We start from the raw sequence: 16,068 nt of genomic DNA, 5'->3' as shown, positions 1-16,068 counted from the left end.
GCGACTCGGGTTGTCGCAGCTGTGAAAGGTCTCGGAGGGAGGAGACTTGCTGCCAACTTCCCTCCCCGCGTTGTTTACTTCCCCCCCCCCCCCCCCCACACACACACACAAACAGAATCTCAATCAAGAGATAACATTCTGGGATCGGAGATGAGGTAGGAAATGGTGAGTGGTTTTGTACGTGTGGAATTGAGCCACCTCCCTCCCCTTCTCCTCCCCTCCTCCTCCTTTCTCTTCCCCTCATCCTGGTGTTTGGGGTGCGTGTTGTGGCCGGAGTAGGGAGGAAACCACTCTCTTTAACAGATCTCAATTACTACTGTCATTAGTGTACACACACACACACACACACACACACACACACGCACACACACACAGTGAGTCATTAGGGCAGTGGAGCATTGGGTTCCCGGGGTCAGATGTGCGGTGGGGTGGGGGTTGGGGGAGACTGGTGGGTTGGAGACCTCTGCTGCAATTGCCACACAATCTCGGAGTATCCTGGCGCAGAGCCAGGCGATGTTATCAGCCAATGGCCAGGGCGTGTGTGCGTGTATGTGAGCAGTCCCAGTGAGAGAAGGTTATGGACCCCAATCAGAAAAACAATGGTACACTGACATTGAAAAAAGAGAAAAAAAAAACTTTCCCTGGCAGACTATAAAATGATTGTGGTGCCAAAATATTTCCCTTTTTTTTCCCACTTAGAGAAGTCCCTGGTCTGTTCTGAAGTTAGTTGTTGTTGACTCCATGATGCGTGACTAAAATCGCTAATTTTCCCGTAGCAATGTTTGCCTGAATACAGCTACAGTATTAGAATTAATCTCCCTTAATGCACTGTCTTCCCTCTCTCTGGGGGGCAGAGTGCATTTGTTCTATTGTTACAAAGAGGAGAGCAGCAGCCAGAAAGAGTGCAGGAGCTGCTTTTTTTAATTAAATGGTGGCCATTTTCTTTAGCTTTTGAAATAATGCATCTGGTGTGCGTGTGCGTGTGCGTGTGCGTGTGTGTTTGTGTGTGTGTGTTTGTGTGTGCCTGCCTGTGTGTCTCTATCTAATGAGTCGTTATCATAAACGGCCCTCTGGGGGTCTGGTCTTGTCTATTGACGGCCCTCATGAAACCCAGTGCTTGACGTAAGGAGAACAGTATTCTCTCCCATTTACCCCCTCCACATCTCCACATCTCTGAACCCATCTTCACATTCAGCCTCATCTCGGCTCATTATCCATGTTGACTGGTCTGCCTGATGCACTGTGAGCACTTCACCGGCACTCCAGCCCTAATCAGCCCAAGGCAGATAAGTATGTAATTCCGACATGCTAATGCCATCACCAGTATGCGTACGTGATTTATGTCTTTGGTGGATGTTGAGGGATTTATGTGACACAGGCAACGTTTGGAGAACCGCAATCTAAAATGAAGCAAATTTTTGGTGTCTCTCTCTCTCTCCCTCTCCCTCTCCCTCTCTCCCCCCTTGTTATATAGCACTCTAATTGCCCTCGTAACAGTTCACTTATCACCTGTCACTGAGTGCTTGTGTTCATTATTTATCCTGTGATTAACCAGAGAAGTCACATTGAGATTAGCCCTGGCCGAGAAGGCAGCATACTGGACATTTACAGTGTCGTGATACATACACAAGAGATAACACAGTGCATACAGCATCAATCAGTTGCTGTTGGAAACCCAACCTTTACTCAAAATAGGCAGTGGACATGTTTTGGCATGGACATAGGTCCAATTTTGTATACACTAGAGAGGAGCAGTTATAGAAAATGTGTCAGGACCTATATGTAATTGAGCTGTTTGTGAAACTCATCAGCACGTTGGCCTTCATGGCCTACTGCATAGAGTAAGATGCAACATGGATAAGGTTTTAAACACTACATTTTCATGCCTGCACATAGCAAACACATGCTTCGATTTTAAGTTGATGAGGTAGCCGACACATTATGATGATTTTAGAATGTTTGATAATCAGATGTGTAGTGATTGAAGTCAGTTCGCTGTTTTAATATCGGGTGACACCGTTTCAGCACCCGCACATTAATTTCTTCTGAGTACCGTTTAATGAAGCAACATGTTTCTCGTGACTAACGCGGTGCCGGTGACTGGTTATTATGTTTGATGTTCATCCAATAGAGATACTTAGGGGCATAATAATGAAACGAAAAACAGTATTTTAGACGAATCGTGTGCACCTATGCCAAATATCACATTCCAACCAAATGCGTCATGGTCTATTTGGCATTCTGCGCTCACCCACCCATGGCACGCACCTTATTGATTCATGTTAAACAGTGTTTGACATTCTAGAAATATGTCAAACTGGAATACGTTGAAAGAGATCATTATAGAGTGATTTGATCATTTTGAAAGCGTGCGTAATATGGACACATTTCAACTGATCTCAGTTTGATCAGCAAATGTTGCCGATTACGCACGGGAGCGCAAGCACTCAATATGTACACTAACTCTAAAAAAACATGTTTGCTTTCATATATTGCAGAAGGGATACAACATGATTGTTTTAAAACACGCAATAAATACTCCTCTCCTCTAAATACTCCTCTCTAACCCCTAAACCATAGCAAATATAACGAAAATAGATACTTACCCAGTGGCAAAACAAAGAAAAAGGGAAGCCAACACAGTATGAACATCCCAACGACAATCGCCAGTGTTTTAGCCGCCTTCTTCTCTCTGGAGAACTTCATCAGGCGCACGGACAGCGAACTTCGGAACGGGTGATTTTTACCCTTGGAACCCGTGGGGCGCGCGTCCTCCAGCACGCTCCGACAATGTATCCGGAGAACCACTTCCTTCGATTTATTTCTCTCCCGTTTGACCCCCGCTTCTAAACTCTTGGTAGTCCTCCGGGCCACAACGTATACCCTGAAATACATGACTAGTATGACCATGAGCGGGAGGTAGAAGGAAAAGAGCGAGGAGAAGAGGGCATAACCTGGTTCTTCGGTGATACTGCAGACGCTCTCGTCCAAAGGCGGAGGTTCTTTCCATCCCAGGAGCGGTCCGATGGAGATGACCATCGAGGACACCCAGACCAGCACCAAAATGATCCCTGCCTTTTTCTCCGTCATGATAGTGGGGTATTTCAGGCAGTATTTGACCCCAATGTACCTGTCTACGGAGATAATACAGAGGCTGAGGATGGACGCGGTGCAGCACAGCACGTCCACAGCTGCCCAGATGTTGCAGAACACCCGACCGAAAACCCAACATCCCAGCACCTCCAGAGACGCGGAAAAGGGCAACACGATGATGCTCAAGAGCAAGTCCGCTATGGCCAGGTTGACAATAAAGAAGTTTGTCACGGTCTGTAAGTGTCTATTGCACAGCACAGAAAGGATCACCAAAATGTTCCCCACGATAGCCACCAAGATGAACATGGATAGAAAGATCCCGACCACGATGACCTGCCGGTCCACGGTGATGTTGACGCAGGTCGTGTTGCTGATGTTTGGGGATGTTTGGTCCAGGAAAGACACGTTAACAGCTTCATCGAAGTAGATTCCATCATTGCTTTCGTTCAAGTTAGAATATGTCATTTTGAAAACTCCATAAAGAAAACATTAGAGTTCGATTCCGATGGAAAACAATGTGCCACTCATAATGTTGATTTTTTTCAACGCTTTTTCCAATATTAAATAACGAAATAACGTCCACACAGAACTGAATTTGTCCCCAAAATTTGAGACGACTCCACTAGTAGCCAGACTATTTTCAGCCATCAATTTTGTTCATTTTTACAACGCAATGAAACGAATGTACAAGAACAACACAGTTGCTCCGTCTGAATATAAAGGACACTTGAATTCCCTTTGGAAAAAACAACAACTAAAGAATTCCTCAGGTGTTCTTTCCTAGTTCAGAGCTGTTATCCTGCAATCAACAATCAAGTATCAGTAAATATGATTCTATAGTGCCAGGTCACATGCAGGTCTGATGATATTCCTCTGGTGGCATCCTTGGTAAGAACTCCAAACCGAACCACAGAGTCGCAGCCTGGACCCCAGCGTCTGAAGGTCCGCTCCTCCCCGGCAAATTGATTCAGTGACGCGTCGCATAATTACTGCTACGCCTTAAATGGCCACAAGAGGGGGCTGTGCTCCGGACACACTCAACAAGCGCTTCAGGATACTTGTATAGAGATGTATTTTATAAACCTATATACAGTACTCAGATCATGAGTTGCATGTCTCAGTATTGAATATTCATATGATATCAGAAAAAGCTATTGTTAATAATGTTTCCATTTCTGCACATTATATTCAACTGTTTCTGACATTTTCATCAGTGTATAAAGGTCTCACAATTAATGCTTCATTATCAATGAGTTAAAGTCCTTACATAAATATATAACCTCCAGTAAATCCCCCTAAACCAGTCATATTTTGATACACAAACCACCAACATCAAACTGTGACCAGCAATAACACCATCTGGCAGACAGCCAGTCAGAACCGGTGGTCAGAGTGAAAATGGAGCACGTACACGCACACACATGCACACACACGCACACAACCACATAGGCATGCACACACACACACACACACACGCGCACCCAGATAGAGAGCTGTGAATTTTCCCAGTGACGCTATGCAGCTGGTGGCCCCAGGCCCCAGGCTCGGCAAGGCACACATAGCTGGAGTTGAGGGACAGGCTTTTACGAGTCGCCAGGGAGCCCTGGGGGGAGGAGAGGTTAAGAGGCAGAGATGGGGAGCGGACACACAAGCTCTGGGAAAAACAAAACAGCAGGCCTGTTGCTGCTGGACTCACAAGGGATGACACCGCAGCCACGCTACAACAATCAAGCTCTCGTGACCAGAGAAGATGATTGGCAGTGGCGTGGGCATGAGATTGTCTTCCAGAGAGAGAGAGAGAGAGGACCGCACGCCAACACTGAACGCATCCTAGTCGCATAGGAGTTAGAGAAGTATGGGCTTTCTGGCTAGATTTGAACAAGCGTAACCAGGTTAGGGCAGTAAAACTGACTCCTCAAGTTGAAATACCTCCACCCCGCGCTATCGAATTGCTACTGTAGATTTTTTCGGTGGCGTCGCTGTTTTTCCATCGGCCATTTTTGTGACGGTCACATACAGAGGACCCAGGTTTTAGATTTGTGTGAGCTCGGAGTTGTATTGTGATATCTGATTCAAAATCATCCGCTCTTATTTACACTGGCTAGGATTGTCAAAATCGAAATCTGATATGTTGTTCAGCATTCCAATAGTTAGCCCTAATATAACCCTAACCCTAATGGAACCTTATCTCTAATGTCGTTAATGTAGAATTAGAACCTCCCCGTGGTTTTTATACATTTGTAATGAATACTAAAAGCATGTGGACACAGACCTCTGTTCCTGTGAGAAACCAGGTCTCCGCTGCAGGTCTCCGCTGCAAAACACTGCCGTGAACACCAAATGTCTTTAGCCCTGAACCTTGGCAGCCATGTGTACACACACACACACACACACACACACACACACACACACACACACACACAACTACTCCCCAAGTATAGCAAGGGAGGCAGGTGAAGGTAGAAATCAGATAATGGTAATTATGGCCATTCCAGATACTCATTCCATTCAATGCATTTCAATGAGCCTGTCCTCCGATATCTACCTCCACGACCTCCTCTGGATTATAGATAATGGATGTTGTTATAGAACTCTAGTTTTCTCTGAGGTTCTTTAGGAAACACAGTAAACATCAATGTTTTAAACGTGCAAAAGAACATATGACACACCACGATGAGCCGAAACAAATGGGGGATTTTGTAACCTTGAGGCCTCTTCCAGTTCCAACCAAATAAACAACAAAAAAAAGGGGGAAATTAAACGAAGCTGGTCAAAGGTGTTCAGTATTTCATATAGATTTGTCTGGGGGAAACACATTTTAAGCATCACATTTTATGACAAGACACGCTCCACCAAGATGACTTGGTGAGTGCATATTCATATTCCCCATGTTCTCCATGTATTACAACAAGGGGGATATTGACTAATGCCAGTTAGGAGAGTGCCAGCCTCCAGAGCACAGTAGCAGGCCTAAGATCATATCCAGACCCACTTACTCTGTGGTTTCACTCCTGTAGATACCCTACTCTACCTCAAGAACATGAAAAGGACCAACAGAGAACAGATGAGACAGATGTGCATTTCCTCTTCCTCCGCACCCTCCCCCCTCCCCGCCCCCCCCAAAGCAGCTGTTATTACTTTTTCTATTTCAACAAGCCTGTTATTGGATAATCCCTGTGAAATCGGTGAAATCTTTGACGGGAGTGGGACTTCCATCCTTCGTTCTCTCCGTGGAGAGTGGGTCTCTGCTCAGCTGTCAGCATCAACCCCCTCATTCTATCAGAGAGCCAAAGGTGTCCATGGGAGCTGGGGGGGTCCCTTATCCACAGTTCCACTCGGATGAACAGTAGTTCTACAGTTCTACATTTCACCCCTCCGGCTCCAGTGTCCAAGAGGACATTGGTTTCAGTCACGAGTGACAGACAAGCAGTGTTGGCAGGATTACTGTTTTTCAATGAACAGAATTCACTGGAAGTGTTGGAAGTGGATGTGGCTTGTGTGCAAAATCCATCCAACAGGAACCAGTCCAAACAGTTGGCTCTCTTGCTGCCTGAACATGCATGTTTTGGAGGGCCATATGCGTGACACACAACGTGATTTGTGTACGTGAAATATTGTTATGTTATGTCTTGTTGACAACATCGCTGTGATTCGGTACATGCGGTACTAATCGCTCTGTGAAATACTTAGCATTGTCCAGGTACAGTGGACTGTTGCTATAGGAATCACTGCGATGCATTGTAATTATTGCCAATATTCTTTGCCTCACAAGCTGATTAAAGCTTTTGAAACATTTGAAGTGTCCATGTTATTTATCGATATGTAAATGAGTAATAACAGTGTTTTTTTCCTGTGTTGACCGCCTGTGTGCGTCCCACCACCACCATCACCTCCACTACCACCACCGTCACCGTCACCACCGTCACCATCACCTCCACTACCACCTCCACTACCACCACCATCACCTTCACCACTACCACCACCACCTTCACCACCACCACCACCACCACCACCACCATCGCCACCACCACTACCACCACCACCACCGCCAGTGGCCCTTTGGGTTCACTCTGTCTGTCCCCTCTGTGCTCCGTCAGAAATGCCTGGTATTTCCTTCCATCCACGGAAATAAGAATCTCAGCAATTTGGATTTAATGACTGTATGGAGATCGTCTACTGTGCTTGATGTTTTTCTGTATCAGATTATACCGAAGGTGTGTCTCATGGCTGAAAGGCCTCGACATTTGTAAAAGTAGGAGACATTTTATTTTGGGAAGGTTATTTAGTCTGTCCTTTGATAGTTAAATTGGCTATGGTTTTATTTTTGTTTTGATTTATCCGTAGAGTAATCATGTGTTGTGGAACCAGCAGGGCATATGATGAAAAGCGAGAGCTCTGCTCATTTCTGAGCCCAATCATCCTCTCTCTCCCTCTCTCTCTTTGTCTCTCTCTCTCTTTCTGTCTCCACAATTTATGCCTCCATTTCTCATGGTGATTACGAAGGCAGTGGAAATGGCATAGTTTTACTGGCAACCATGTTTATTACCATTCCCAGAAGACTGCATTGGAGGACGTTCTCATGGCCGTGCCAGTTTCAAGTGGTCCTTGAAGCACAGCCTTGTCATCTTATAAAACACTCATGTTGTCTAACTGTCATCAGGGATACAGTATTGGTGGCTCTCTATGTCCACTGTTGAAATGAAACAGCCATGTAGACTGTGTTCCATGCTCCATACACAGATATTTTGACAATCTCTAGTGGTGCCTTCATTACTGATTTTCTATAATATGAGTCTGACCCGGGTCAAATTGAAATACTTTGAGTGTTTGCTTGAGACTGTCTGGAGGACCAGACGGGCATGTTTACACTTTTGGGATTATTTCATAGGTTCCAGCTAAGGATTTGAAATGATTTCTGCAAAACAGAGAGACTTGTAACTGACTTAATGAAGCTTGGTGTACCGCTTAATGTAATTAGTGGACTTTTGATTCATATCGGTGAGCCTACTGAAGTGTTTCTAAACGTAGATCACTTACAGACTTACAGACATCAACATGTTTGTGACTTTGGACAACACTTACACAAAAAGTTGTGACCGTACAGTGAAATGACAATGAAGTTTAGGTTTGACACTCATAGTTATTAGGGAATTTCTTTTGGTATAGTGTCACCTTTTTGTGGAACACTGACCAAGTCACCAGAATATCCAATAGCTTGAAATGACACTTCAACATACTGCACAGTAGGGTCCTTGTGATCATTTCATGCAAAAGTATCATGGCCTAATTCTGGATGTGATAGTGGATGTGATGCCTTGTGTCCAGAGGAGGGTTCGCTCTCCAGAGGATCCGAGAGATAGAAAGCTGTCCATATCCCAAGCACCCAGCGTTATCTCTCATTTCCATACAGTATGTAACCTTTACAGTTATACCCTCTGGAGCACAACAAATACATTTGTCTAAGTAAGTGAATCATCTACCCATCAGTCATCATAAGAAAAAGTAATCTATTCTAGGACCAGGGGCAGTCACAATACTAGAAGAAGGAATATATGTTTTTGTTTTATTAATTTATTTACAGTAGAGAAACTTGTACAGGGGGATAGTGGGGATGAAGAGGTCTTTAGGAGGGACAGTTAAGATGTAGCCTGAAGCGATGGGTCTTCAATCTACGGCGGAATATTGGTAGTGACTCTGCAGTCATGACAGCAGTGGGAAGCTCGTTCCACCAGTGGGGCACCAGGACAGTGAAAAGCCATGACCGAGTAGTGCGACTGTTGCGTCCACGTAGAGGCGGCGGTGCCAGGCGGCCAGCCGAGGTGGAAGAGTGTAGTGATCGGGCAGGGGTTTGGGGGCTGACCATTGCTTGCAAGGAGGGAGGGGCTGTTCCCTTTGCTGCCCGGTAGGTGAGCACCAGGGTCTTGAATCTGATGCGAGCTGCTTCCGGGAGCCAGTGGGGGGTGCGAAGGATGGGGTGACATGGGAGAATTTGGGGGGATTGAAAACCAGACAGGCGGCAGCGTTCTGGGTTAGCTGCAGAGGCCTGATATCGGAGGGGGGGAGCCCGGCCAAGACTGCGTTGCATTAGTCAAGGCGAGAGATCACAAGTGTCTGGACCGAGAGTTGTGCTGCTTCTCTGGTGAGGAATGGACTGCTGTCACTGTGATGTTCGCAGTGATACTGTTCATACTGTATTTTGAGGTCATTGATACACCAAGAGTGTATGTGTCCTATAGAGGGGGGAAAGCATAGCTTGCTTGCTTATAAGCAAAATGGAGAAAAGCATGGAGAAATCTTCACTTGGCCTCCTAGTCTTAGACGTGCAATATGCTCAGCTTTCTGAAAGCTTTCTAAGGGTGGTAATGGCTATGTTTAATCGGGTGCGACACTCGGTTTCTATACAAACATGTTTGAGGGAAGCGGACTCACCGTTTGCCTCTGGTGGCTCCCTCTTCGAACCGTGCATGCATGCAGAAACACAATGGCAATCCATTTTGGGGGGTTATATTAATATTAGGGGGGATGTTGATGGTTGCAATTTCAAACTGAATTTCGCTGCGGCTCCTTTAAGCGAAAGTGCTAGCAGCATTGTTAGCCCTCTAGCTCCACTTTGCCTGTGGTGATGACGTTATTGTATGCCTTGCCATCTAAGCTGGCCTCTAAGTGCAACACTCTTATCAGGGAGGAAAAACCTGTTAGCTTTCAGTGCTGTGCTTTATAGATGTGTGAATGACTACATATATCAGGCCTTCCCACTGCATCATTAATACTGATGGGTGTGCAGTAGGTGGACAACAGGCTTCTCTCCAGGTGAGAGAGACAGGGAAGGGGCGGGAAAGAGGCAAGAGGGAGAAGAGACAGGGTGAGAGGGAGGGAAAGAAGGAGGAAGTATGAGGGAGGGGAGAGGGGGGGAGACGGGGGTGAGACGGGGGGGGAGAGGGAGAGAAAAGGGAGAGAGAAGAGGGAGAAGAGAGAGGGGGTGAGAAGGGGAGAGGGAGGGAGAGAGGGACGAGCGAGAGAATCAGTATGCCATCATTAGGATGTAGGCTATTGTGATGTAGATGCTCCAGTGTTTTTCCATACAAAATTAATATTTGCATTCATCAGAGGATAGGTGAAACATCATGCTCATGCAAAGAGCACCTTCATTAGTGAATGATTCATAACACCTGCTCTCTCATATGGCCTATGTGTGTAGTTTATTGGTATGTTGACATGTTTGCTTATCTGTGTGTCCTAATGCCAATGCCTATGTCTATGGTTGTCATGTCATGTTTGGCTTACACACATCTTTGACCAGGCTGCTCTATGTGGCAGATATAGCATGCAGCCTGACACTATTTCACATTGGTTAACTCTGGTTCAAGGTCCAGTATGTTAGTTTTGTTAGAGTTTGAAAAAAAGTGCTGAATGCCCATGATAAATCGGTAGTGTCTTCAAGGAATGAAATCACATGACAGACAACGTTCAGTGAATAGCACTATTTTTGTCCAAACAAAAAGATTTTCTAAAATCTGCTGGAGAGGTAGAGCAATGGCCTTTATGTAACCTAATATCGTTTGTTTTCAAGGATATATATATATATATATATATATATACACGTTTCCCACTATTAGAAAACGTACAATAGCACGTATGTTTTCACATGTTCTGTGCGACAAAAGGGCAAAATGACATGCTTCACCTTGAACTCATTTCGCGCCGAGAGTAAATAAAGTCGCCCAAATGCTCAACATTCTAGAGTATTCACCAAAATGCATCAATGATGCTTCATTTTGTAGCCAATCAAAGTAGCTATTGTTGCTAGGTAAATACCACATAAAACACTTGGCACTCTTAAGTGGGGAAGTGTTCCGGAATTATTTGGCAGTTGGTGAGGTGAGGAAAGTGAACCAGAGAGAAGGGTATTGATTTCAGTTGTCTTCCTGCTTGTTGGAGGCGTGTACAGAAGCATAGGGCTGCAGGTTCAGTTGGATTTCTGGAGGTTGGCCGTGGTGATAGATGCACTGTAGTCAGGGAAACAGAAGACAAGAGGCCTAATACATCTCTTTCATTTATCTCCTCTTCAAAGGGCAGTGGTACATCATTTCTGGTTCTCTTTTATCTCTTGGTTTACTACCCACAATTCCATCCTCTATGGAGCAGGTGAGGGGACTGGGAAAGCAACATTTCTCATCAGCGAGGAAGAGGGTAATACCATATTGTATCCCTTACTGGGGCGCTTACTGGTTATATTGCGAACCCCATAGTGCTTGTATGAATTTGTTAGTCATATCATTTTAGTCGGAGAAAATTGTTAATTCATGAAACTGCATGATCCCCCACGAGTGTGCTGTACGTCTGAGATTACAACCCCCGTATTTGCTTGGAGTGTATATTCAATCATTGTTGTAATATATATTTATATATTTGTAATAGTATTGTTGTTGGAGAGCACAGTTAATTCATAGAAGTGACTTGAGGATTGGCTGGTGAGGCCTTTGTGGTTATGTGTTTGTATTTCCCCGTGCCCACAAGCCTGAGAACACCATGACAATGAGCGTTTGGTGATAATGATGCTGGAAGAATGTAAACCACTTTTGGATTGTTTGTCTGCTCAATCAAGTGTGTCTGTGTGTGTGTGTGTGTGTGTGTGTGTGTGTGTGCTTGTCTGGATTGACACATGGTGTTTGTGTGAAGAGCACTAGGAGCCTGGTGCTGCGCGGCTTGAGACATGCCAGAGGGGCCTGCTTGGGCACCGGCCCTGATAACTCACTCACTGGGGAAAGAGCTGGACGGGGGGGTGGGGGGGGGGGACTGTGGGTGGGGAGATCTTGACTGAGGAGGCTGGGGAGCTGGGGTTGGAGACTTGGGCTGGGAATGGTGTGTGTGTGTGTGTGTGTGTGTGTGTGTGTGTGTGTGTGTGTGTGTGTTGGGGGGGGGGGGGGGGGGGGGGGGTTGAGGGATGGAAGAAGAGAGAAGGACAAGGGAAGCTTGAATTAGCTTTTCACACTGGGCAGTGTGATTGTTTTGGAGTGAGAGGACATCTGTTGGAACCAGGTGGCCAGAGAATCAGCGTGTTTGTTAACACACACATTCTCTGTCTTTCTTTCATGTGGGTACGTGCACGCAGACAGACAGACAGACTCACAAACACACACACACACAAACACACACAGCAATTTACTGGCAGCGGCCATGGCTGCAATTCCCTTAAACAAAATCCAACCCCTACAGCTACCGTGGCCAAAGTGCCCCCGGTGTGTACAAGTTGCCCTTTTCTGTATTGCCACGGGAAAAGATCTGAACATTCCTCATTGGCCCTTTCTTGAATATGACTGGACATCGGGTCAGAATTCATTTTCATACTCGACGTGTCACATTTTTGGCTTGCTTCATCATCATCCGTCATATGCACTTTGAAATACATTTTCCAAAGGCCACTGTTGAAGAGAGGATAATCTCAGCGTTTAAAAAAATACCAATATCATGTTCCAACCAACACCATCATTGAGCCTGTGACACTCATTTTAACTGGAGTATACAGTGATGAGAATAACATGTTTCTGCCCCCGCGGTGTGTGACACGAAATGCCGCAAACCACAGGGAAAGTTTGTCTCGCAAATTTACAGTAGCTTGCTGTCGAGTGTGTTTGCTATAAGAGGCCTACGTCTCAGCATAACTTCAGAGATATTAGCAATTCTAAAATATCGAGGTATCAGGTGGCATTTGCAATTGATGTTTTTTTGTCTCACGTCACATGGAATCTCCCACTGTTAAAGTCGATTCTGTGGCCCAGTGCAACATTTATTCGTTTTTTAACACACACACACACACACACACACACACCCTGTGGGTCTGGGCAGTGACTGACACACACTGAGGAGGGAGATAAGTCGAGGACGGCCTGCTTACCGGGAGCTTTTCCAACCAACACAAACAGCCCGGAGAGACTCAATCCAACCAGCCAACACATTACTCAGGGAAGGAGAGAGAGAGAGAGAGAGAGTGGAAACTAGAATTGGCACGTTGCCGTTTGTTTGGGCTGTTTCTCGAGGCGGATTAGAGAACTGTCAGGTATTGCACATGGAGAAAAACAAGGTCAAGGATTTAGTTCTCTCTTACTGCGTAAACGTAATCCACCCACCACTACACACACACTCCGGCTCTGCCCGCCTAATAATGTGTTCTTGAGATATTCGACGGTACTGTCTGGAGTGAAAAAGGTGTGCAATTGTCGTCAGTAAACACTCAATATTGTTTTTCACGGCCTGGGATTTCCATCTCAGGTACTTGCTCATCCTCAGTGGCATTGTTAGACGGAGGAAGAAACAATTCCTCCCTCGAGGTTACGCCGACCGTTGCGCCAACGATGAAAGACGCTTCCCACCAAGATTATCGGCAGAAAAGATTGTCTCGATAGAACACACCCGAGTGGCATCTAAGCCACTTCCTGGATGTTGAACTCTCAGCGCCCAACTTAAAGTGTTTTTCTATATTTTTATTTCATCTGTCTCTCAGTGAGCCTACGGTGATAACACAGTTTTGTTTACGTACCGTAGATGGGCTGTCATAGCGGGGAGCTGCTCTAGCCATTCTCCATAGCTTCCTCATGACTCTTGAATGTCAACAACGTTTTCACAGATTTCTGCCGTGTCAGCCCTCTCGCCCAGGTAGGAGATTTTCCATCTAGATTAGGCCAACGCCCGCAGCCATGCAGGCTCTGCTGCAAAATACTCATTTTGGCATATTGGCTGCGATATTGAAGGTGAGTGGGTCCCTGTGTACTGTGAAAATGACTGGAGTTGCTCAACGCCTGAGAGTAGCCAAGTTGTCACTGAACACCGACTGAGATAAAATGTGGACAGTGTCTGAGGAGAAATTGGGAAATAGAGGAGGATAGAAAAGGAAGTGATTATCTAGAAGCCAGAGTCATATTAACGTTTGTACGAAGATATCCCACTATGATTTTACAGTTTAAAATCAGGTGCACAATTGCTGTGTCGGAGTCAGACAAAGAAGGTGTCACTGATGGCTGCATTCCTTCTTCATAGCGGTATGGAAAATCTTCTACAGTATGGAACAGCAGGGTTATGAATCGAGGAATGACGGACGCACACACAAACACCACACACACAAACACACACGGTAACACATGGACACCACACACATGCTCATCCTCTTGGCCTCTGGTTGACACTGTGTGTATATCCCGCTTGATTGCGAATCAGGGACCCAGTTTACAGAGGGAACACTCATGGGGACATCTCTGTGTACTCTGAGGCTCTTCTGGGGGAACGAGGGCCCTGTAGGCCGCGTTCCCACGCTCGACACGCTGGGTTCTTGGTGTGTGTGTGTGTGTGTGTGTGAGAGAGAGAGAGTGAGAGTGTGTGTGTGTGAGGTGTGTGACTACAAGCTGTGTGTGTGGGAGAGATTAAGGGAGAGTGTCTCTGTGTTCTTGGTGTGTGTGTGTGTATATAAGAGAGAGAGAGGGAGAAGTGAGTGGTGTGTGTGACTACAAGCCTGTGTGACTGACTGTGTGTGTGTGTGTGGGTGTGTGGGTGTGTGGGAGAGATTAAGGGAGAGTGTCTCTGTGTTCTTGCTGTGTGTGTGTGTGTGTGTGTGTATGAGAGAGAGAGAGAGAGAAAGCCTGTGTGTGTGGGAGAGGTTAAGGGAGAGTGTCTCTGTGTTCTTGCTGTGTGTGTGTGTGTGTGTGTGTGTATGAGAGAGAGAGAGAGAGAAAGCCTGTGTGTGTGGGAGAGGTTAAGGGAGAGTGTCTCTGTGTTCTTGCTGTGTGTGTGTGAGAGAGAGAGAGAGAGAAAGCCTGTGTGTGTGGGAGAGGTTAAGGGAGAGTGTCTCTGTGTTCTTGCTGTGTGTGCGTGTGTGTGTGTGTGTGTGTGTGTGTGTGCGTGTGTGCGTGTGCGTGTGTGTGTGTGTGTGGGAGAGAGAGAGAGAGAGCCTGTGTGTGGGGGGGAGAGGTTAAGGGAGAGTGTCTCTGTGTTCCTCACTCCCTCCATCATGTCCAGTGTAACACATCCCAGCCTGACACTAATTAGCATTTAATCACTTCCGCTCTACCCTGAATACTCCCTTTCAGAAAACAAGAGTTAAATTACTCCGGTCACCTTCTCCTCACCCCTGAAACTCAATAGTTTCCTCTCCAAAATGCAAATGGCCATTTCATTCTGGTAGACTGTTTTACTTTCCACCTTGAGACAGAGATAGAGAGAGAGAGAGAGAGGGGGGGGGGGGGGGGGTGGTGAGCTGAGCTGCTTGTATTTCATCCCACTTTGCCTGTGTGAAGTCTTTATTTCCACTCGTCCCCTCTTCTCCTCTTCTCCAAACAATGACCGACTCTGAGTGACAGGCGAGCTCGCCGGAGATGGCAACAAGCAGCGAAAAAAGACCATAATGTTCCCCTCTCGGGACACCCTCTTGAATCCTAAGGACAATGTGTTAAGTTCTGCCGGCAGCACTAAGACATTCTTATATAAGAGGTATATTGGAATGTCATTAAAAAAAAGGGGACAAAAAAAAAGTGTTTCATGTGTTATCTTTATAGTGGCGTCCATTATGATGTTACTTCAGTTCATACAAGGTGACAGAAGAGTCACTTAGTGGAGTACTTCTGTCTTTGCCAGTCCTTGTCCCAGTGGCTGTGCATCTAGCCCGCTAATGCAATAACAGAGGGCCTTAATGGACTGCAGAGAGAGGGGGGGAGGAGAGAGAGGGGGGGAGGAGAGAGAGAGAGGGAGGTGCATACCTAGTTGGGGAGTAGGAGGGAGTGAAAGAGTGTTCTACTTCTAATATTGATAGGTACACATTTGGCAGAGGTACTATTCATCTTTCCAAGTTGCTGTCACAAAATAGTCCTAGAGATTGTTAATGTGTTGCGCACTGGTTTGAAACAACCGTCCCCTTGGATATCACTGAGACCAATGCAATTATGCAATCAAGGCATAGCCTTAAATTAGCTTTAATAGGCACTGCATAAA

At 45.9% G+C, this 16,068-nt stretch overlaps 1 protein-coding gene across 1 annotated transcript in view; it reads right to left on the bottom strand.

The window, feature by feature from the left end:
• Nucleotides 1–3,959, bottom strand: part of adra1d (adrenoceptor alpha 1D) — a 10,511-nt gene extending 6,552 nt beyond the window's left edge. The window contains exon 1 of the mRNA XM_083692640.1: nucleotides 2,607–3,959. Coding sequence (XP_083548766.1) covers nucleotides 2,607–3,558 — 952 coding nt within the window. The 5' untranslated portion in view covers nucleotides 3,559–3,959. The remainder of the gene's footprint in view (nucleotides 1–2,606) is intronic.
• Nucleotides 3,960–16,068: the final 12,109 nt, after the last annotated feature.

The sequence above is a fragment of the Argentina silus genome (genome assembly GCF_951799395.1).
Source record: "Argentina silus genome assembly, chromosome: 21".
NCBI classification, from domain to species: domain Eukaryota; kingdom Metazoa; phylum Chordata; class Actinopteri; order Argentiniformes; family Argentinidae; genus Argentina; species Argentina silus.
The sequence above is the reverse complement of the archived record's forward strand: the minus strand, read 5'-3'. Positions and strand labels throughout refer to the sequence as shown.